Raw genomic sequence first — 23532 nt, 5'->3', positions numbered from 1 at the left:
GCTCTGAGGTAAAACTGACAGTTGGCAGGCCACCATTTTCTGAGGGTACCTACTCTTTCTCCATTTTACGAGAGCACCTGCGCCGCATTACTAAATAGTAATAATGAGGCACCTAGAGACCTAAGGTCAACACCCAACAAAAAATTGTAGTGGACAAATTCAGAGGGGCAAAAAGGGGAGAAAAAAATTAGGAGGGACCACCCAAAGGACTGACAGGTCTAACACCCTCCATAGGAATATATATAGACTATTTTCTCTTGAAAAATGTTGCAAAACTTTACTTACTTTTTTGCTAGGAAATGTCCCAGTGCGATATCTAGGCATATCACACGGAGTAGAAAAAGTAACTTAAAAAGAGGGGTGGGAGACGGGAAGGGGGCCTGCTCCTGGTAGCCGCATTACAAAGGTGGCAAGGCCTCTGAAGCTTCCCTGCCACAGATGGCTCTTCCTAGCATGTGGGCGGTGTGAACAACTCCACACAGGAAAGGATTTAATTCTGGGGTAGGGAAGACTCCTACCCCAGTGGTTGGGAAACCGGTCTCGTGGTGGCAGGCTGGTGTACCAATCGGAGAACCCACTAGAGGCTGGTGTTTTTCCAGGGGGCATCTCTAAGATGCCCTCTGACTGCATTGTTCAATAAATCCCACACTGACACCAGTGTGGGTTTAATTTGTTGAGAAGTTTGGTAGCAAACTTCCCAGTTTTCAGCAAAGCCATTCTGGTGCTATGAAGTTCGTAATGACAAACTCCTAGCACAATATACTCTTAATGTCATTATTGCACTTATGTCTAAGAATTGGCTCACACTGTAGGGGTACGGGGCACATGCACCAGTACCCTCACCACTTGTATAGTGCACACAGCTAGAGGGGTGACTGACCTATGCCAGGGCAGTGGGTTGTAGACATGGCACACAGGGATGTGCAATGTTGACTTCACTTTTCTCTGCACCTAAACACGCAGCCTTTAATGGCAGTTTGTGTAAAGGTACAAGGCCTCGAAGAGTGACACAAGTGCTGCAGCCTTTGGCAGCCTACCCTGGCCACAGTGCCCTTGGTACCCATGGTACCTTTTACAATGGACTGATATGTGACCAGAGAGGTGCCCATTAGGGTACAAGGTGCAACTTTGGGGGAAAACACAGGCCCTAGAACCTGATTGGCAGGGACCCAGGGCACATCAAGTCAAAGTGCATCAGTCTGGCAAAAAGTTGGGGTGGGGAGAGGGTTTACTGCAACATAAACTCAGCTTCTTACAGTGTGCCATTGATGATACAGGTTTAGATTGCTTTCAGTTTTGATAATGAAGTACTATTTGGTCAATGCCTTGGAACCCTACTTGGCTTTCAGCAGTTTGGCTGAGTCTACTATGTCGAGGATGCATACCATGCTGAGGTAGAGGTGGCTTAGCATGGATTTGGGGTCTGTTGATTCATATTAGTTATTTTTCACAGATGCCTAGCTCAAGTCAAATTGGTCATTGGTGTTATGTTCCTGGAGAAGCTTGAAGAGCTGCTGTATTTGGGATAGTTTTTGTGGGAGATGGGTTTATTATGAATAGAGTAGGGTAGAGTGATCTGTTATATGGAGTTAACCACTTTAGTGGTGATGGAGATGCTGGGATTGATATACTTGAGTATGCTCAGGTTGGTACCAGTAGCTATATTTATTGAAAGAGCATTTCAGAGGCAAGTTAATTCCTTCAGTTAGCCGGCATCATGATAGTCCTATTATGTAAGCTGATAGTGAAATGTGTATTTGGGGTTGTGTTGTGCTGTCCTATTTAGAGACCCAATACCTCGCTTAGAGCAGCTTCCTGCAGATAGCTGTTGCGGTCTTTGGCTACATCATGTGAACTGAAATGGATCATGTTATCCTCGTGCTAGGTGGGATGGCTACCTCTAGTGCTAAGAAAGGTCTTGAGTAGGCTGTCAAAGTTTTGTCAAACATTTTTGATTTGCTCTCAAACCGCGGAAGGTGTTACACAATGTGCATCTCTTGTTGCGAGGTCATTGGGAACAAATTAGCATGCAATACAAACATAAAAGCCCAAACATTTTGCAGAGCTCCATGCTTCCTGAAACCGTCCCTGTATAGGAACCAGTTTAAAGGTGTAGGACTGGTTGTGTAAAAGAGCGTCCGCTTGGCTTTCATGATCCGGGGACGACTTCCATCCCTTGCAGGTTACAGGATTGTAATGCTGTAAGGTTCCTAGTGCAGGAGGGACTGCTTGTGGCTTTAACCTCCAATTGTAAAGTGATTCTACGGATACCATTTTACACGTTACCTGGTCCTTTCTGATAGCTAGATCAGCAATCTGATGAATACTAATTCTGCAAAATGTTTCATCTTTACTATCCTTAAGTGCTAGACTAGCTAGGAAACAATTCCTGAGCAGTCACTTCCCTGCACTCTTAGGTAATGCCATGTGGTGCCAGCTGTGCTTCACTGTTCCTGGACATCATGCACTGGTCCCTCTGTTGGCGCTGCTCTGTGCTGGGTACGGTTCCTTTCTTGACGTGCCTTTGTGAGGTGCGTTTTGTAGTTCAACTATGCTCAATTGGTTTTACCAAATAAAATGTTTGTCCTCTGCTTTGCATGACCTCTCTTTACTGAGACTTGGGTTTGAATCTAAGCTTCACAAGAAGCACATGTACCTCTTTAGTTCATAAGAATTATGCTTCTCTGAATCGGCCTAGTGTCCCGTGTGAAAGTTCTGATGCATCCTTAGGACGGACCGGTTGCAGACAAAGCTGGAATCGGAGGCTGAAACCCCATAGTGGCCGCCGTCTTGGGGCTATTAAGCAGGTAGCGGGCTAGTTTAGTTTGCCCTCCCTGCATAAAGGCCGCGATAATACGCATGCGCTGCACTTAGTTGACTTCTGAGGTGGAAGCCGGGAGTTTAGGATCTTTGTTACAGCACTTGCACCGATTTTTTAAACTGCACTTGCCAGAAAGTTTTTAAAATTGCACCAGTTTCCTCTTACCTACTTCACAGCCGATTTAGGCGCTGTCAGGAGGGGTAACCTGCTGGAATCTGAGGCTGAAATCCCGTAGTGGCCGCCATCTTGGGGCTATTAAGCAGGTAGCGGGCTAGTTTCGATCGCCCTTCCTTCTTAAATGTCAGCTGTTGGGTGTTGGCGCAGCGGACGCGCGCAGTAGGTGCGCCGCTGGCACGCCAAAGGCAAGCCCGTCTGCACCCGCACGGAGCCAGGAGCAGGAAACGCTGCCCACATTAGAGCTTACGCTCCCCCTCAAACCAGACTCAGTTATTCACCTATAGCCCTGCTAAATATTAGGTCAAAAGAACAACTTAACTTGTCACCTACCATCTGCTGCCCTAGTAAGTTTCCCATTTCTCTAGACCGACCAGTAGCATGTAGGTCGTGTTACTTTAAAAAAAAATAATCTCACTGTGACCAGCGCACTACACCTAAATAACGAACTTGAGCAGGAAAGCTCTAACCCCAATCACATCTTGTGCAATGTTAGATAGCTAGCCAAACACCCATTTGAAATTTGGGATCTGATTACCACGCATTCCCCAGAACTCTACTTTTTTACAGAAACCTAGCTAAATTCAACTAACCACCCTCATTCCTGATGGCTATAAAATTATTCGTCTGGACCGGGAAGGAAAAATCTGAGGTGGTATTGCCATAGCTTTTAAATATATCTTATGGCGAAATGGACTTCCACTTGAATCTGTGATAGTCTAGATTTGGGCATTTTTAACATAGTCAGAACTCCAACCGATAGCTGGAATGGAGCTCTGATTTACCCTCCACCGGATCTAAAGTTAACTTTGCCAACATTCTGACTGAACAGATAGCCTTGCAGGCCTTATCCTCCAGCAAACTTATTTTGCTGGGAGATTTCAACTTCCATGGCGAAGACCTCTCTGATCCGGACGTGAATAAACTTATAACTATTCTGAACTCTCTGGGTCTTTTCCAGAAGGTACTAGGTCCACCCATAAGGCAGGACATGTCCTGGACATTATTTTCACTAATCGACCATTTGACATGCGACCCTCCCCTCCCTTTAATTTGGACTGACCACGCTATGGTTTTGTTCACTATCCAAACCCAGGTCAGTGAGCTCCTGATAGAAAAATCGAATCGAACTGTAGAGCTACGTAGACAGTGGAATAATCTATCCCTGGAATCTTTTAAAGAGGTATTTCGCCCTGTCCCAGTAGAGAATTCTCAAGCTATCTGAGTCAACACAACTGCTGGCGGATTTGAACTCCGCCATAGTGACCGCTTTCAACTCTCTAGTCCCACCAAAAAGATTCTGTTCAGTGCAACAGCTGCAATCAGCTCCTTGGTACACCCTGGAGCTTAAAACTGAAAAATCTAAGTGTAAGACCTTGGAAAGACTGAACTCACAAAAATATTTTAGACAGGCAGACTTATAAATCAGCCCTGTCCAAATACCATCAGAATATTAAATCTGCTAGGCAAAAGTTTATCATGACACAAATTGACCAGGCTAGCAACTCGTCTAAAGCACTGTTCACCATAGTGAAGGACTTTGTATCCCCTAAAGCCTGTAGACAAGCCCCACTAGAATCACAAGAATTATGTGACTCAATAGCGGAATTCTTTCATAATTAAATTGAACAGATATATGCCAATTTTGCTAATCTCAGCCCCCTGAACCCAGACTCCTCCGGTAATCTAGTAGAACCAGACAAGCGGACGGCACGCACCCTCGAGCAGTTTGAACCGATCACACTTCAAGAGGCCACCAACCTACTACTCTCTGCAAAATCGGGCTCCCCCAAAAATCTCTGCCCAGCCAGAATTGTAGCCCAGCTAGCCCCTGTATGTGCTTCAGAGATTCAAAAATTGTTTAACTGCTCAATTCAAACAGGCCTAATTCCTACCCCATGGAAAGGAGCTTACGTCCGCCCAATACTGAAAAAGCAAACAGCGGACCCCCTGATTCTTAGTAACTACTGCCCTATTTCGTTACTTCCTCTGCTGGGAAAGAAACTGGAAACAGACCATTAATGGGCAATTAAGCCAATATCTTGAAACTAGTAATCATCTGGACCCCTCTCAATCAGGTTTTCACCCTGGTTTCAGCACCGAGACTGCCACTCTAGCAGTGACTGACTCCATAAGGCAGGTAGTGGATGCAGGAGGATCTGTTCTGATCCTCCTGGACCTCTCCGCGGCTTTTGATACTATTTCTCATCTAAAGCTCATGGAGACTCAATTCTTGTGGTATCCAGGGCATGGCCCTAAAATGGCTTCAGAATTTCCTGACCGATAGACATCAAATGGTAATGTTGGGACCATATTTTTCAAAGAAATTTTGTCTGGACAGGGGCGTACCTCAGGGCTCCTGTCTGAGCCCTACATTGTTTAATGTCTATATGGCCCCCCTGGCAAAAATTGTGGAACATTTTGGGTTCGAAATAATCTCATACGCTGACGACACCTAGCTTATGTTCACAATTGGTTCCAATATAGAATCTGAGAAAGCACGCTTCTTGGCTGCCATGGTCACTATTTCAAACTGGATGTCTGAGAATTGCCTCCATTTGAATCCAAGTAAGACGGAGGTAATGATGATGGGGAAAGCATCTAGGCTATGGTCAGATTGGTGGCCATCCCAGCTTGGACTGGCCCCCATCCCAAAACAATTGGTGAAGAGTTTGGGAATAATTCTGGACCACTCTTTAACCACATCGCTGCTGTGGTTATTTTTCCCCTGTGCTGGATCTTCTTATATCCCATTGTTCATGACGAGCTCAGCTCGTCATCAGCACAGCTCAACTGTGCCTCATGACGAGCTGAGCTCGTCATCAGCATCGAAAGGGTTAAAGATGAAAGAACAGATTGCGGCTGTAACCAGCTCATGTTATTATAGTCTTCGCCTCCTGCGTAAAATTTTACCCTATTTACTGATTAAACCTCGCAGAATTCTGGACCAGGCCATGGTTACTAGCTGCCTCGACTATGGAAACGCTCTTCTGGCTGAAGTCGGAACAACGCAACTGGCCAAATTCTATTTCTGGCAAATTACAGGCTGTCCAAAACACGGCAGCAAGAATGATCCTGAACTGCCCTGCTAGAATACATGCTGCAGCCCCTGGTAGGCCTTTGGTACACTTATGCCCTGGGTACCTATTGTACACTGTACAAGGACTTACAAGAGTGACCAAATACCAATTGGTAAATGCAGGGCTTTGCTCTGGGCACTCGCAACGGCTACCTTTCTGCCCTTTCCGCCTTCTTGAGGCTACCTGATCAGCCTTCTTTGTTAAAGTCCCTGATTGTAAATAGGTTTTTGAAGTGCATCACTCATGTTTCCCTCCTGTTCCTTTTGTGATGCCTCAGTGGGACTTGAACCTTGTACTGACTTTTCTGATGTGCGCTCCCTTCGAGCCACTTCATAACTGTCCTCTTAGCAGTCTTACACTTAAGACTGCTTTCCTGGTTGCCATTACCTCTGCCAGGAGAGTGAGTGAGCTCCAGGCTCTTTCATCCAAGCCTCCTTTCCTTTCTGTCCATCCGGACAAGGTTGTGTTGCGGACAAGACCCTCTTTCCTGCCCAAGGTAGTCACAGCCTTCCACATCTGGCAGTCCATCACCTTGCCCGCCTTCTTTCCGTCTCTGCATCCCTCTAAAGAGGAAAAGCGGCTCCACCGTCTGGACCCAAAACGTGCGCTTTCTTTCTATTTGGATCGCACACAGCGGTTCCGGGTGGATGACCAACTCTTTGTTGGTTACGTGGGAGCTAAGAAGGGACGGGCGGTGCACAAGCGGACCATCCCTCAGTGGGTTGTCTTGTGTATCAAGGCATGCTACTCTTTGGCTAAGAAGGAGCCTCCTGTTGGGCTGAGGGCCCATTACACTCGGGCCACAGCGGCTACTACTGCCCTGGGCCGGGGAGTCCCCTTGCAGGACATGTCAGGCAGCTACGTGGGCCTCGCTGCACACGTTCGCAAGACACTACTGCCTGGACAGCCAATCCCGGAGGGATGGCTTCTTTGGCCGTGCTGTTCTGTTCCTCGAGGACTTTCTGGTGTGATTATTGGTTCGCAGACCCACCACCGGGATAGGTATTAGTGGGGTATCTATTCTAAGGTACGGAATGTAATACTAGCCTGTTTCTTTCAGATGAACAAGTTACTTACCTTCGGTAACGATATATCTGTAAGAAACAGTAGTTAGTATTAGATTCCTTACCGACTCACCCATCCTCCCCGTTCTGCGAACCAATAGCTAGGGTTACGGTCTTCCCCTTTCAGGGCCCTAGTTTCTTGGCACCAGTGTTGGTTTTTATCATGGCTGTTTCTGGCGCGGAAAAGCTGTGTATAAGAACAGATGTCAGCGAGCGAGGGCAGCGTCTAAGTACTCCGGCGACGTCATCCTGGCGCCGACGACGGACGCGGAGCCGCAGACAACTTCTACCGACGCGCAAGAGTACTGCTACGCAAAAGTTTCCGGATCCAGGCTAACGCCTGGGGATATTCTAAGGTACGGAATCTAATACTAACTACTGTTTCTTACAGATATATCGTTACAGAAGGTAAGTAACTTGTTTTGTAGTGCCAAACTCCTATTCTCCTTAATTACACTTGGGGTTCTTTGTACTTTTTATACACTGTCAATCTATTTTCTGACTAGTTTCTCATTCAATTTGCTTTGTTTCTACTTCAGGTGCAAGCTTGACCTTCAGAAACTAGTGGAAACATTGGAGGACCAAGAGCTGAAGGAAAACATCGAAGTTATCCGCAGTCTGCAGCAAGTCATTGTTGAGCTCCAGGTAATATGAATACAGTAAATTGTGATAATTTGGCAGATATGGAGGTATTGGCAGGGTTGAACTGTACACAAGCATGCAGTATTTCAGAAGAACTTGCACACTGCTGTTAATAGCACTGTCAATCTTTGATGTTCATTGCAAGCGACCATGAACATGGAATCCTAATCCTGGTCGTGCCTTTGATGCCAGTCCTAAGGATTCACAAACTTCACAGTACTAACCTATATGCATGTGTCCTGAACAAATTAGATCACTTTGGTTTACTGGTCTGCTTTTGTTCCTACTCCTTTTTCAACCGGGTTCTAAATCAAGCATGGCCTTTTAGTCTTCCTAGGCACACACCACCATATGAATATTGTTACCAAATTGGCTGGCTGACAGTAAAATGAACAGCACATAAAATACTTCCCCTTTATTTTAGCTCTCCACAACTTGCCGCAAATGTGCTCCCACTTGGCCATCCCCTTGTGGTATAATCTTATGGCTACTCTTAAAACTCTATACACATACATAAAGCACAGTCAGTTCATTTCATCTACTTGGTCACTGTTAGACCTGTCTGGCTTTTTGGCGTAGTCCCTCCTATTTTTTTTTAAATTTATTTTGTCCCCTTTTTGCCCCTCATACCCTTGATAATTTTTGTCCACTGACCTTTTATAGGTGTTGGCCAAGGGGATAGGTGTTCTTTTGTCCTTCATAGTTTTTCACCTCAGGCCCAGAGGCCTGTTCTGTCAGGAAACTCCTGTAATTCACAAAATGGAGGGCCCTAACTGTTTCCAATTGCCACATCTTAGACTGCCCCATAGGATAACTTTAGGCCTTCCAGAACCTTCTGGACCCTACTGGACTCTGTGGGGGTTGTCTATAAAAGGGCAGGGGTTGGGAAGCCATTTTGTGTTGACCAGAGAGTGGAAGAGTGAGGCAGTGGTGAAAGGAGGCGGGCGCACTGGGAGCAGTTAGTTTGTCCCTGTGACAGACAGCCACTACAGGGAGACGTTCCCCCTTCTACCCCTGACCAATCCCTCCCAACCATCTTCTTCTGCTGAAGAGATTGATCTACCTGAGGTGGTAGCCCCCCTCTACACTTGAGCCCCATTGACCCCTGTCGGGACGCTCTTGCTGAAAGACTTCCCTAATTTCCCACTGGCAGTGCTTCACCTACCAGCATTGTGGAGAAAACAGCTTTAGCCCGGTGTTGTGCCTGGTGTTTTCCCCGAGGCTTTGAGGGAGAGGCAAGTGGCTGCGCAGCCTTTGTGGCCCTGACGAGTGAGCGTTCCGCTCTGACAAGCGTTATCCCTGGAGCCAGGTGAGGGGAAAGACTGTGGGCGAGGAAGCGGTGACAGCGCGGCGCCAAGCGGGAACACTAGTCCCTCGCGCCCGCGCTGCCTTGCTTCGTGTCTGTGAGGCGATCCCCGGAGTGAGCAGGCCCCCGCAGGAGACGCTTCCAGCGTCAGGTCCGCGCATGCCCCAACTCGTGAGGCAATCTTCAGAGTGAGCAGGCCCCCGCCGGAGACGCTTCCAGCGTCAGGCGTACGGAACCGACTCCCAGCCGGCAACACTACTCCCCCCGCATCTGCGCGGAGGAACCGGAGCGAGTGACGCCCAGACCGCCGAAGAGACGATCGGCGAGCAGGCTTTGGCGCTTCCCCGTGTGAGAAACCCCTTTCCCTGCTGAAGCGCAACACGGAGGAGCCGTGCTGAGCAGTAGGGAAGGGGAGGAAACCAGTCAGATTCCCGCATTTTTTGGCATTGACCTTCCCCGTGCCAGCCCCAGGCTAAGAAGCTGGTCGGGGAAGCTGGGCAGAATCATTGGCGGCCGGCTGTCAGACAGAAGCCGGAGGACTGTGGCAGTACTGCCACTGAGACAGTAAGGAGAGTGGGGGTGAGGAAGGAAGGTGCTGAGCCCTCTTGGGTATGGTTAATAGTCACAAGATCTAGTGTCTAGAAAGGTGCCAGACATCCAATTAGTCTTCCCTCCTAAGTGGTGTCCCAGTAGGTGAGGGAATATTTCCAAACCTCCTCCTTTATTGGGACAGGTCTGATTAAGGCCATTTCTGAACCCCCCTGCTGACACTTATAGAGGTAATTGATGTTCCTGGAGGATTTGTGAGTTTCCCATATTCCACGCTGGGTGTGCATTCCCTCTGTGTGTTAAGGTGCAGATAAGGGAGGGAAAGATCTTAACCCTGTGGTAAAGTCATAGCAAGTGAATTTGGCAGGGTAAAGTGATGAAATGTATTGTATTTATTGATCCTTAATGCAAAGTAGCACTGCTGAGAGTAATCTTAATAAGATAAGTTAACAATTCCAAAAGTAAGCATTTCTGAACTCGTGACAACTGAATGTTTTGAACTGTAATTTTTCCACAGCCAGAAGAGTGTTATTAACTTCTCTTGATCAAAGGTGTAATTTCCAATTGTGAATACTTGTGAGCTAAACCGAAGAGTATATTATTTTTATAAAGCAGTACTTATTTTTCCACATTTTGGTGTAGCGTTATCTTTTTGTGTGTTATTGCGTGGTTTTACTGTTGGGTGGTCTGCAACCTTCACACTGTGCCTCTGAAATGTATGTCTTGCCCTAGGCCAGGCTACCCCAGATTCTAACAGTCACACTAATGCAATTTCTTCTAGCAACCTATATTCAGATCTTTAAACTGCTGAGTTTTTTTTCTGAACGTGGGCATGGCCACAATTAATCTTAAATGCATTTAAACACTCCTGTCATTCCCAACACGCTTAGGTAAATACATACCATGCCCCACGGCTACTCCCTCTCTAGATTAGATAGAAAAGACGGAAGGGGGGAGGTATTGCCATAGCCACGAAAGCCCCTCTAGTCTGCTCCTTAGCTCCTATACAGATCGATCACAGTGAAGCGGGATCCTTCACAATTAATATCGGCCCTAACCACTCCGTATCGGGAATCCTGATTTATCGCCCACCTGGCAGAATGTATGATTTTACTTCTACTCTAATGGAAGCCATCACCCACTTAGCACTTAGAAAATCTAGACTTCTAGTGCTAGGTGATCTCAATGCTCATTTTGAAGATCCACTAGATAATGATGCCTCTGAGATTCAAACGGAGCTTCTTTCGGTTCAACTTGAAATGAAGAACAAAGAACCGTCTCATCAATTAGGTCACCTACTGGATCCTATCTTTAGTAACTGGCAGGGAGTTAACACCTTAGAGCCTATACCCATACCTTGGTCGGATCACTACATTATCACGATTCAATTGGACAGAATAGAGCATTTCCAACACCAATCTCTGCGGTATAAACGTAGAAAATGGAAGAGCTTTTCTATAGAATCTTTTATTAAAATTACCCAGGAGGAGGGCCCTCCTAAAGGGGAAGACTGTGAAGCAGCTAGCAACAACCTAAACAATATCGTAATCAAGGCCCTCTATTACTGCCCCCAGTCGTATCATGACCAAGGCCAGGAGACTAAAAAAAGCTGCTCCCTGGTTCAGCCAAGAACTGCAGACCATGAAAACAACCTGCAAAAATCTTGAGAGAGCCTGGCGCCAGAATTTCTGTGCAGAAACTAAAATGAAGTATAAAAACTCTCAAAGAGTGTATTACAAATCTGTACGTTTGGCTAAGGCAGAGTACTATCATTCCCGTATCATGGAAGCAGGCAATTCCTCGAAGGAATTATTCCAGATTTATAAAGAAATATCAGTAGTGGATACTAACTCCTCCACTCAAAATGATTCTGTGGAATCATGTAATGAAGTTGCACAGTACTTCTCAGGGAAAATTAACAAAATATATAAAAGCTTCGCCAATCATGTAGAGTCGGCTTCTGACTTCATAGAAAATGACAGTCTTATTAAGACTCTAAAGTGCCTCAAATCTTTTGAAGTTCCCTTGTACGAAGTCCTGTCTAAATTATGTAATAAAATCAAATCGGGCTCTCCCCGAGACCCGGCGCCTCCAAAAATCTTAGCTGAAGCCTTCCCTGCTCTAGAACCTCATTATAGACATCTACTTCAGATCTCATTCTCCACAGCCTGCCTGCCGGCAGACTGGAAACAGGCAGTTGTACTACCGATCAAGAAAAAGCCGAATGTCAGCCAAGACATTTTGGACAACCTCCGGCCAATCTCCCTGCTACCATACTTAGCTAAGCTAGCCGAGAAAATTGCCAACATCCAACTCATGGAACATCTAGAAGAACACAATGTTTTCCATAAATCCCAATCGGGCTTCAGATCAAACTTCTCAACGGAAACGGCTCTCCTCAGGGCCACTGAAACCCTACGAGAGGGAGCAGACAAGGGCAAGATCATGGCCCTCATCATGCTCGACCTCAGTGCCGCGTTTGACACTGTAGCACACTCCATCTTGCTACAGTGTCTAAACAAAGCCGGAGTAACCAACAGGGCACTGGGATGGCTGAAAGCCTTTCTGATCGATAGGAGCTTCCAAGTCCAAAGAGGGACTTCCCTCTCAGACAGTGTACGGCTTGAACAGGGGGTGCCTCAGGGCTCGGCCCTGAGTCCCACCCTGTTTAATCTATACATGGCCCCCCTGGCTGAGGTGGTGCAATCGTTCGGCGTGGAGCTTGTCTCTTACGCCGACGATACGCAACTTTTAATATCTTTGACGCAAGCCCCATCCACGGAAGCTGCGAACTTCAACAACTGTATGAGCAAGCTGGCCTCTTGGATGACAGAGCACTGTTTAAAACTGAACGGAACCAAAACAGAGGTCATCATTGGAGGTAATGAGACCAACTGGACTAAAGAATGGTGGCCCACCTGTTTGGGTCCTTTGCCCCCTCCCAGTCGGGAGGCGAAGAACTTAGGAGTCTGGGTCGATAATAAGCTATCTTTTGATAGCCATATAAAGAGAACTGTAGGCAAGTGCTTCGGAGTGATGAAGACTCTCAACCGTACCCTTGACTTGTTGCCTCTCAACTCCAGACGGACTATGACGCAGGCACTAATAACTTCCCGGATTGATTACGGGAATGTTTTACTCTTAGGCACTTCAGAGAAAAATATAAAGAAATTACAGGTCCTACAAAATTCGGCAGCACACCTAGTATTAAGACTGCCCCGCAGAGCCCCTTCACGACCCTCTCTGGCAACTCTCCATTGGTTGCCTATCAAGAAGAGGATCATTTTCAAAGCTCTGCTATGGTGTCACAAGATCCTCCATAACAAGGCACCTGCCTATATGTCAGATCTGGCTTCGCCATATGAACCCAACAGAACCCTTAGATCCAAAGGTACAGGTCTGCTCAGAACTGCCCGTCCTAAAAAGGCCAGAATGGGAGGCAGATCCTTCCGCACAATGGCAGCGAAGCACTGGAACCTCCTGCCCATGGACATCCGAGTAGAGGTGAATGAGACCTCCTTTAGGAAGAAATTGAAAACTTGCCTCTTCAATCCGTGATAGTTTCCCCTTCTCCTCAAAACTCACTCTCTCCACAGCGTGGGGACACGCCGGGAGGTGTCACCAGGCGCTCTACAAGCTCCTTTAAACTAAACTAAATATACATTTGCAAACTTTCATATGTTCCACCTCAGTACAATCTTATTCATGCCCTTTTTAGGTCTCGTGGTGTTGCAGTGCTTCGCCGCCACGAGTCTTATAGCTGCTGTCTGTGCCTCCAAGGGAGGCAGAGCTAGCTACAGACCTGTGCACGAGCCGATTCTACTATGGGCACGAGCCGATTCAGGTCTCAGTGGAACAGCTTGTGCGCAAGTAACAATTATCACAGCATGAGAACCCACTTATCACAGCATGTCAACAGGCACCCCAGGCTGCTGGAGCACTCAACTATAATTAATGTGCAGTTGAGTGCTCCAGCAGCATGGGGCGCCTCTCTGCATGCTGTGATATTTATCACTTTGGGGCCTCATGCTGTGATAATTAGGGCGGCATGCTCTATTTGCAGCACTGAACATTTTCAAAGAAGGCAAAGCAGCGACATTCATTGGAGACACTCACCCTCACGCCCTTACCCCCCTCATCCCCTCACACCCCCTGACCCCTCACACCCCTCTTCACCCTCACACACACCCTCTCTCACCCTCACACACCCTCTCACCTTCACACCCCCTCACCCTCACACACCCTCTCACCCAGTCACCTTCACACCCCCTCACCCTCACTCACCCTCTCACCCCGCCTCACCCCCTCACAACCCTCACAACCCTCACACCCCTAACCCTCACTACCCCTCACCCTCACTACCCCTCAACCACCCTCACACCCCCTCACCCTCACACCCCCTCACTCGCCCTCACCAACTCACCCCCTGACCCCTCATACACCTCCTCACCTTACACACCCCCCTCACTCTCACACACCCACACACACCCTCTCACCCACACACACCCTCACACCCCCTCACCCTCACACCGCCTCACCCTCACAGACCCTCACTACCCATCAACCACCCTCACCCCCCTCACCCCCACACCCCCTCACCCCCCCTCACCCTCACACCCCCTCACCCTCACACCCCCTCACCCTCACACCCCCTCACCCCCTCACCCCCTCACCCTCACACCCCCTCACCCTCACACCCCCTCACCCTCACACCCCCTCACCCTCACACCCCCTCACCCTCACACCCCCTCACCCTCACACCCCCTCACCCTCACACCCCCTCACCCTCACACCCCCTCACCCTCACACCCCCTCACCCTCACACCCCCTCACCCTCACACCCCCTCACCCTCACACCCTCACCCTCACACCCCCTCACTCACCCTCACACCCCCTCACTCACCCTCACACCCCCTCACCCTCTCACCCTCACAACCCCTCGCCCCCTCACCCTCACACGCCCTCACACGCCCTCACCCTCACTCACCCTCACTCACCCTCACACATCACCCTCAAAAACACTCACCCTCACTCACCCTCACTCGCCCTCGCTCGCCCTCGCTCGCCCTCGCTCGCCCTCGCTCGCCCTCGCTCGCCCTCGCTCGCCCTCGCTCGCCCTCGCTCGCCCTCGCTCGCCCTCGCTCGCCCTCGCTCGCCCTCGCTCGCCCTCGCTCGCCCTCGCTCGCCCTCGCTCGCCCTCGCCCTCGCCCTCGCCCCCTGACCCCTCACCCACCCTCTCACCCACACACCCTCACCCTCACCCTCACACCCCCTCACTCACCCTCACACCCCCTCACTCACCCTCACACCCCCTCACTCACCCTCACACCCCCTCACTCACCCTCACAACCCCTCGCCCCCCTCACCCTCACACCCCCTCACCCTCCCTCACAACCCCTCGCCCCCCTCACCCTCACACCCCCTCACCCTCCCTCACAACCCCTCACTCACCCTCACACCCCCTCACTCACCCTCACAACCCCTCGCCCCCCTCACCCTCACACCCCCTCACCCTCACACCCCCTCACCCTCCCTCACCCACTCTCACGCCCTCACACATCACCCTCGCCCTCGCTCGCCCTCGCTCGCCCTCGCTCGCCCTCGCTCGCCCTCACCAACTCACCCCCTGACCCCTCACCCACCCTCTCACCCACACACACCCTCACCCTCACACCGCCTCACCCTCACTCACCCTCTCACCCACACACACCCTCACCCTCACACCGCCTCACCCTCACTCACCCCCTCACCCTCACACCGCCTCACCCACCCTCTCACCCACCCTCTCACCCACACACACCCTCACCCTCACACCGCCTCACCCACCCTCTCACCCACACACCCTCACCCACCCTCTCACCCACACACACCCTCACCCTCACACCGCCTCACCCTCACTCACCCCCTCACCCACCCTCTCACCCACACACACCCTCACCCACCCTCTCACCCACACACACCCTCACCCTCACACACCCTCACCCTCACACCGCCTCACCCTCACTCACCCCCTCACCCTCACACCGCCTCACCCTCACTCACCCCCTCACCCTCACACCGCCTCACCCTCACTCACCCCCTCACCCTCACACCGCCTCGCCCTCACCCCCCCTCACCCTCACACCCCCTCACTCACCCTCACCCTCACACCCCCTCACTCACCCTCACCCCCCCTCACTCACCCTCACCCTCACACCCCCTCACTCACCCTCACACCCCCTCACTCACCCTCACACCCCCTCACTCACCCTCACACCCCCTCACTCACCCTCACACCCCCTCACTCACCCTCACACCCCCTCACTCACCCTCACACCCCCTCACTCACCCTCACAACCCCTCACCCTCCCTCACAACCCCTCACTCACCCTCACACCCCCTCGCCCCCCTCACCCTCACACCCCCTCACCCTCACACCCCCTCACCCTCCCTCACCCACTCTCACGCCCTCACACATCGCCCTCACACATCGCCCTCACACATCGCCCTCACACATCGCCCTCGCTCGCCCTCGCTCGCCCTCGCTCGCCCTCGCTCGCCCTCGCTCGCCCTCGCTCGCCCTCGCTCGCCCTCGCTCGCCCTCGCTCGCCCTCGCTCGCCCTCGCTCGCCCTCGCCCTCATCCTCACACCCCCTCACTCGCCCTCGCTCGCCCTCGCTCGCCCTCATCCTCACACCCCCTCACTCACCCTCACACCCCCTCACTCACCCTCACACCCCCTCACTCACCCTCACACCCCCTCACTCACCCTCACACCCCCTCACTCACCCTCACACCCCCTCGCCCTCCCTCACACCCCCTCGCCCTCCCTCACACCCCCTCACTCACCCTCACACCCCCTCACTCACCCTCACACCCCCTCACCCTCTCACCCTCACAACCCCTCGCCCCCCTCACCCTCACACCCCCACCCCCTCACACGCCCTCACCCTCCCTCACCCTCTCACCCTCCCTCACCCTCCCTCACCCTCTCACCCTCACACATCACCCTCAAAAACACTCACCCTCGCTCGCCCTCGCCCTCGCTCGCCCTCGCTCGCCCTCGCTCGCCCTCGCTCGCCCTCGCTCGCCCTCGCTCGCCCTCGCTCGCCCTCGCTCGCCCTCGCTCGCCCTCGCTCGCCCTCGCTCGCCCTCGCTCGCCCTCGCTCGCCCTCGCTCGCCCTCGCCCTCGCTCACCCTCGCTCACCCTCGCTCACCCTCGCTCACCCTCCCACCGCCTCACCCACACACACCCTCGCTCACCCTCCCACCGCCTCACCCACACACACCCTCACACCGCCTCACCCACCCTCTCACCCTCTCACCCACACACCCTCACCCTCACACCGCCTCACCCACACACACCCTCACACCGCCTCACCCACCCTCTCACCCTCTCACCCACACACCCTCACCCTCTCACCCACACACCCTCACCCTCACACCGCCTCACCCTCACTCACCCCCTCACCCACCCTCTCACCCACACACCGCCTCACCCACACACCGCCTCACCCACACACACCTTCACCCTCACACCGCCTCACCCTCACTCACCCCCTCACCCACCCTCTCACCCACACACCCTCACCCTCACACCGCCTCACCCTCACTCACCCCCTCACCCACCCTCTCACCCACACACCCTCACCCTCACACCGCCTCACCCTCACTCACCCCCTCACCCACCCTCTCACCCACACACCCTCACCCTCACACCGCCTCACCCTCACTCACCCCCTCACCCACCCTCTCACCCACACACACCCTCACCCTCACACCGCCTCACCCTCACTCACCCCCTCACCCACCCTCTCACCCACACACACCCTCACCCTCACACCGCCTCACCCTCACTCACCCCCTCACCCACCCTCTCACCCACACCCACCCTCTCACCCTCACCCACCCTCTCACCCACACACACCCTCACCCACCCTCTCACCCACACACACCCTCACCCTCACACACCGCCTCACCCACACACACCCTCACCCTCACACCGCCTCACCCACACACACCCTCACCCTCACACCGCCTCACCCACACACACCCTCACCCTCACACCGCCTCACCCACCCTCACCCTCACCCTCACACCGCCTCACCCACCCTCACCCTCACACCGCCTCACCCTCACACCGCCTCACCCTCACTCACCCCCTCACCCACCCTCTCACCCACACACACCCTCACTCACCGCCTCACCCTCACTCACCGCCTCACCCTCACTCACCGCCTCACCCTCACTCACCGCCTCACCCTCACTCACCGCCTCACCCTCACTCACCGCCTCACCCTCACTCACCGCCTCACCCTCACTCACCGCCTCACCCTCACTCACCGCCTCACCCTCACTCACCGCCTCACCCTCACTCACCGCCTCACCCTCACTCACCGCCTCACCCTCACTCACCGCCTCACCCTCACTCACCGCCTCACCCTCACTCACCGCCTCACCCTCACTCACCGCCTCACCCTCACTCACCGCCTCACCCTCACTCACCGCCTCACCCTCACTCACCGCCTCACCCTCACTCACCCCCTCACCCTCACTCACCCCCTCACCCTCACACACCGCCTCACCCTCACTCACCCTCACCCTCACACACCCCCTCACACCCCCTCACTCACCCTCACACCCCCTCACTCACCCTCGCCCCCCTCACTCACCCTCACAACCCCTCGCCCCCCTCACTCACCCTCACAACCCCTCGCCCCCCTCACCCTCACACCCCCTCACCCTCCCTCACCCACTCTCACGCCCTCACACCCACTCACCCTCACACATCACCCTCAAAAACGCTCGCCCTCGCTCGCCCTCGCTCGCCCTCGCTCGCCCTCGCTCGCCCTCGCTCGCCCTCGCTCGCCCTCGCTCGCCCTCGCTCGCCCTCGCTCGCCCTCGCTCGCCCTCGCTCGCCCTCGCTCGCCCTCGCTCGCCCTCATCCTCACACCCCCTCACTCGCCCTCATCCTCACACCCCCTCACTCGCCCTCATCCTCACACCCCCTCACTCGCCCTCATCCTCACACCCCCTCACTCGCCCTCATCCTCACACCCCCTCACTCGCCCTCACCAACTCACCCCCTGACCCCTCACCCACCCTCTCACCCACACACACCCTCACCAACTCACCCCCTGACCCCTCACCCACCCTCTCACCCACACACACCCTCACCCTCACACCGCCTCACCCTCACTCACCCTCTCACCCACACACACTCACCCTCACACCGCCTCACCCTCACTCACCCCCTCACCCTCACACCGCCTCACCCACCCTCTCACCCACACACACCCTCACTCACCCTCTCACCCACACACACCCTCACCCTCACACCGCCTCACCCACCCTCTCACCCACACACACCCTCACCCTCACACCGCCTCACCCACCCTCTCACCCACACACACCCTCACCCTCACACCGCCTCACCCACCCTCTCACCCACACACACCCTCACCCTCACACCGCCTCACCCTCACTCACCCCCTCACCCACCCTCTCACCCACACACACCCTCACCCACCCTCTCACCCTCACACCGCCTCACCCTCACACCGCCTCACCCTCACTCACCCCCTCACCCTCACACCGCCTCACCCTCACTCACCCCCTCACCCTCACACCGCCTCACCCTCACTCACCCCCTCACCCTCACACCGCCTCGCCCTCACCCCCCCTCACCCTCACCCTCACACCCCCTCACTCACCCTCACCCTCACACCCCCTCACTCACCCTCACTCACCCTCACACCCCCTCACACCCCCTCACTCACCCTCACACCCCCTCACTCACCCTCACAACCCCTCGCCCCCTCACCCTCACACCCCCTCACCCTCCCTCACAACCCCTCACTCACCCTCACACCCCCTCACTCACCCTCACAACCCCTCGCCCCCCTCACCCTCACACCCCCTCACCCTCCCTCACCCACTCTCACGCCCTCACACCCCCTCACCCTCTCACCCTCACCCTCTCACCCTCACCCTCTCACCCTCACCCTCTCACCCTCACACATCACCCTCGCTCACCCTCGCTCACCCTCGCTCACCCTCGCTCACCCTCGCTCACCCTCGCTCACCCAAACAAAGCATAGCATAGAATAACAAAACCTAGCATAGAATAACAAAACCTAGCATAGAATAACAAAACCTAGCATAGCATAGAATAACAAAACCTAGCATAGCATAGAATAACAAAACCTAGCATAGCATAGAATAACAAAACCTAGCATAGCATAGAATAACAAAACCTAGCATAGCATAGAATAACAAAACCTAGCATAGCATAACACAACCTAGCATAGAACACAACCTAGCATAGAATAACATAACAACAAAACATAGCAGAACAAAGCATAGCATAATAAAACGCAACAAAAAATAGCATAACAAAGCATAGCATATCAAAACACAACAAAACATAGCTTAGCATAACAAAATGCAACATAGGATAGCAAACCTAAACAGAGCATAGCATAATAAAAATAAACCTAGGATAGCAAAACATAGCATGGCATAACAAAACATTGCATAACATGACAAAACATTGCATAACATGACAAAACATTGCATAACATGACAAAACATTGCATAACATGACAAAACATTGCATAGCTTAACAAAACACAACAAAACATAGCACAGCAAAACAAAACCTAATAGCATAGCAAAACATAGCATATCAAACACAACAAAACATAGCATAGAATAACAAAGCATAGAATAACAAAGCATAGCATAATAAAACACAACATATAGCATAGCAAAACATAGCATAGCATAACAAAACATAACATAGCAAAACAAAGCATACATAGCAAAACACAACAAAACAGCAAAGCATAACAAAGCATAGCATAACATAGCATAGCAGCACAAACACAACAAAACATAGCATAGCATAACAGCATAGCATAACAAACACAACAAAACAAAGCATAGCATAATAAAACAAAGCATAACAAAACATTGCATAGCATAACAAAGCATTGCAAAGCATAACAAAACAAAACACAACAAAGCATTGCAAAGCATAACAAAACAAAGTATAGAATAGCAAAAAAACATAGCATAGCATAACAAAACAAAGCATAGAATAGCAAAACAAAACATAAAAAAACACAACACATAGCATAACAAAACATAGCAAAACATAGCATAGCTTAACCTCTTCAGTGCTGCTCCTAACCCAACGGCCGACGGCACCACTACCTCGGGAGTGCTGCCGTCGGCTGTTGGACGTTCCAGCTGCACCTGCGCAATGGAATGTTCAGCACTGGAGCTGGACGTTCCAAAGCAGCTAAGGTGCTATCAAAACACAACAAAACATAGCAAAACATGTCATAGCCTAGCAAAACATAGCATAGCATACCAAACACAACAAAGCATAGCATAGCATAACAAAACATAGCATAGCAAAACAAAGCATAACACACACACACACCACTCACACACAACCACGCACACACCACCACAACCACACACACAACTATCTATCTATTGCCCTCACTATCTATCGCCCTCACTCTATCTTGCTATCGCCCTCACTATCTATCTATTGCCCTCCCTATCTGTCTATCACCCTCACTCTATCTATCTATCTATCGCCTTCACTCTATCTATCGCCCTCACTCTATCGATCTATCGCCCTCACTCTATCGATCTATCGCCCTCACTCTATCGATCTATCGCCCTCACTCTATCGATCTATCGCCCTCACTCTATCGATCTATCGCCCTCACTCTATCGATCTATCGCCCTCACTCTATCGATCTATTAATCTATCGGCCTCACTCTATCTATCTAATCACCCTCACTCCATCTATCTAATCACCCTCACTCCATCTATCTAATCACCCTCACTCCATCTATCTAATCACCCTCACTCCATCTATCTAATCACCCTCACTCCATCTATCTAATCACCCTCACTCCATCTATCTAATCACCCTCACTCCATCTATCCACCCTCACTCCATCTATCTAATCACCCTCACTCCATCTATCTAATCACCCTCACTCCATCTATCTAATCGCCCTCACTCCATCCATCTAATCGCCCTCACTCTATCCATCTAATCGCCCTCACTCTATCCATCTAATCGCCCTCACTCTATCCATCTAATCGCCCTCACTCTATCCATCTAATCGCCCTCACTCTATCCATCTAATCGCCCTCACTCTATCCATCTAATCGCCCTCACTCTATCTATCTAATCGCCCTCACTCTATCTATCTAATCGCCCTCACTCTATCTATCTAATCGCCCTCACTCTATCTATCTAATCGCCCTCACTCTATCTATCTAATCGCCCTCACTCTATCTATCTAATCGCCCTCACTCTATCTATCTAATCGCCCTCACTCTATCTATCTAATCGCCCTCACTCTATCTATCTATCTACCTATCGGCCTCACTCTATCTACCTATCGGCCTCACTCTATCTACCTATCGGCCTCACTCTATCTACCTATCGGCCTCACTCTATCTACCTATCGGCCTCACTCTATCTACCTATCGGCCTCACTCTATCTACCTATCGGCCTCACTCTATCTACCTATCGGCCTCACTCTATCTATCGCCCTCACTCTATCTATCTATTAATCTATCGCCCTCACTCTATCGCCTTCACTCTATCTATCTATCGCCCTCACTCTATCGCCTTCACTCTATCTATCTATCGCCCTCACTCTATCGCCTTCACTCTATCTATCTATCGCCCTCACTCTATCTATCGCCCTCACTCTATCGCCCTCAATCTATCTATCTATCTATCGCCTTCACTCTATCTATCTAATCACCCTCACTCCATCTATCTATCTATCTATCGCCCTCACTCTATCTATCTATCGCCCTCACTCTATCTATCTATCGCCCTCACTCTATCTATCTATCGCCCTCACTCTATCTATCTATCGCCCTCACTCTATCTACCTATCGGCCTCACTCTATCTACCTATCGGCCTCACTCTATCTACCTATCGGCCTCACTCTATCTACCTATCGCCCTCACTCTATCTACCTATCGGCCTCACTCTATCTACCTATCGGCCTCACTCTATCTACCTATCGGCCTCACTCTATCTACCTATCGGCCTCACTCTATCTACCTATCGGCCTCACTCTATCTACCTATCGGCCTCACTCTATCTACCTATCGGCCTCACTCTATCTACCTATCGGCCTCACTCTATCTACCTATCGGCCTCACTCTATCTACCTATCGGCCTCACTCTATCTACCTATCTAATCACCCTCACTCTATCTATCTAATCACCCTCACTCTATCTATCTAATCACCCTCACTCTATCTATCTATCTATCTATCTATCTATCAATCTATCGCCCTCACTCTGTCTATCGCCCTCACTCTGTCTATCGCCCTCACTCTGTCTATCGCCCTCACTCTGTCTATCGCCCTCACTCTGTCTATCGCCCTCACTCTGTCTATCGCCCTCACTCTGTCTATCGCCCTCACTCTGTCTATCGCCCTCACTCTGTCTATCGCCCTCACTCTGTCTATCGCCCTCACTCTGTCTATCGCCCTCACTCTGTCTATCGCCCTCACTCTGTCTATCGCCCTCACTCTGTCTATCGCCCTCACTCTGTCTATCGCCCTCACTCTGTCTATCGCCCTCACTCTGTCTATCGCCCTCACTCTGTCTATCGCCCTCACTCTGTCTATCGCCCTCACTCTGTCTATCGCCCTCACTCTGTCTATCGCCCTCACTCTGTCTATCGCCCTCACTCTGTCTATCGCCCTCACTCTGTCTATCGCCCTCACTCTGTCTATCGCCCTCACTCTGTCTATCGCCCTCACTCTGCCCATCGCCCTCACTCTGCCCATCGCCCTCACTCAACCCTCACTCAACCCATCGCCCTCACTCAACCCTCACTCAACCCATCGCCCT

At 51.6% G+C, this 23532-nt stretch overlaps 1 protein-coding gene across 2 annotated transcripts in view; it reads left to right on the top strand.

Moving 5' to 3' along the window:
* The window catches only part of KIF4A (kinesin family member 4A), a 307171-nt gene that overhangs the window by 146510 nt on the left and 137129 nt on the right, over window positions 1-23532 (top strand). For both annotated transcript variants that reach the window (XM_086918309.1, XM_086918308.1), the window contains exon 13: window positions 7679-7784. In XM_086918309.1, coding sequence (XP_086774435.1) covers window positions 7679-7784 — 106 coding nt within the window. The remainder of the gene's footprint in view (window positions 1-7678; window positions 7785-23532) is intronic.

Source organism: Lissotriton vulgaris, chromosome 4_1 (genome assembly GCF_964263255.1).
Source record: "Lissotriton vulgaris chromosome 4_1, aLisVul1.2, whole genome shotgun sequence".
In the NCBI taxonomy this organism is placed as follows: Eukaryota; Metazoa; Chordata; class Amphibia; order Caudata; family Salamandridae; genus Lissotriton; species Lissotriton vulgaris.
This window is presented reverse-complemented; position numbering and strand designations above follow the sequence as displayed.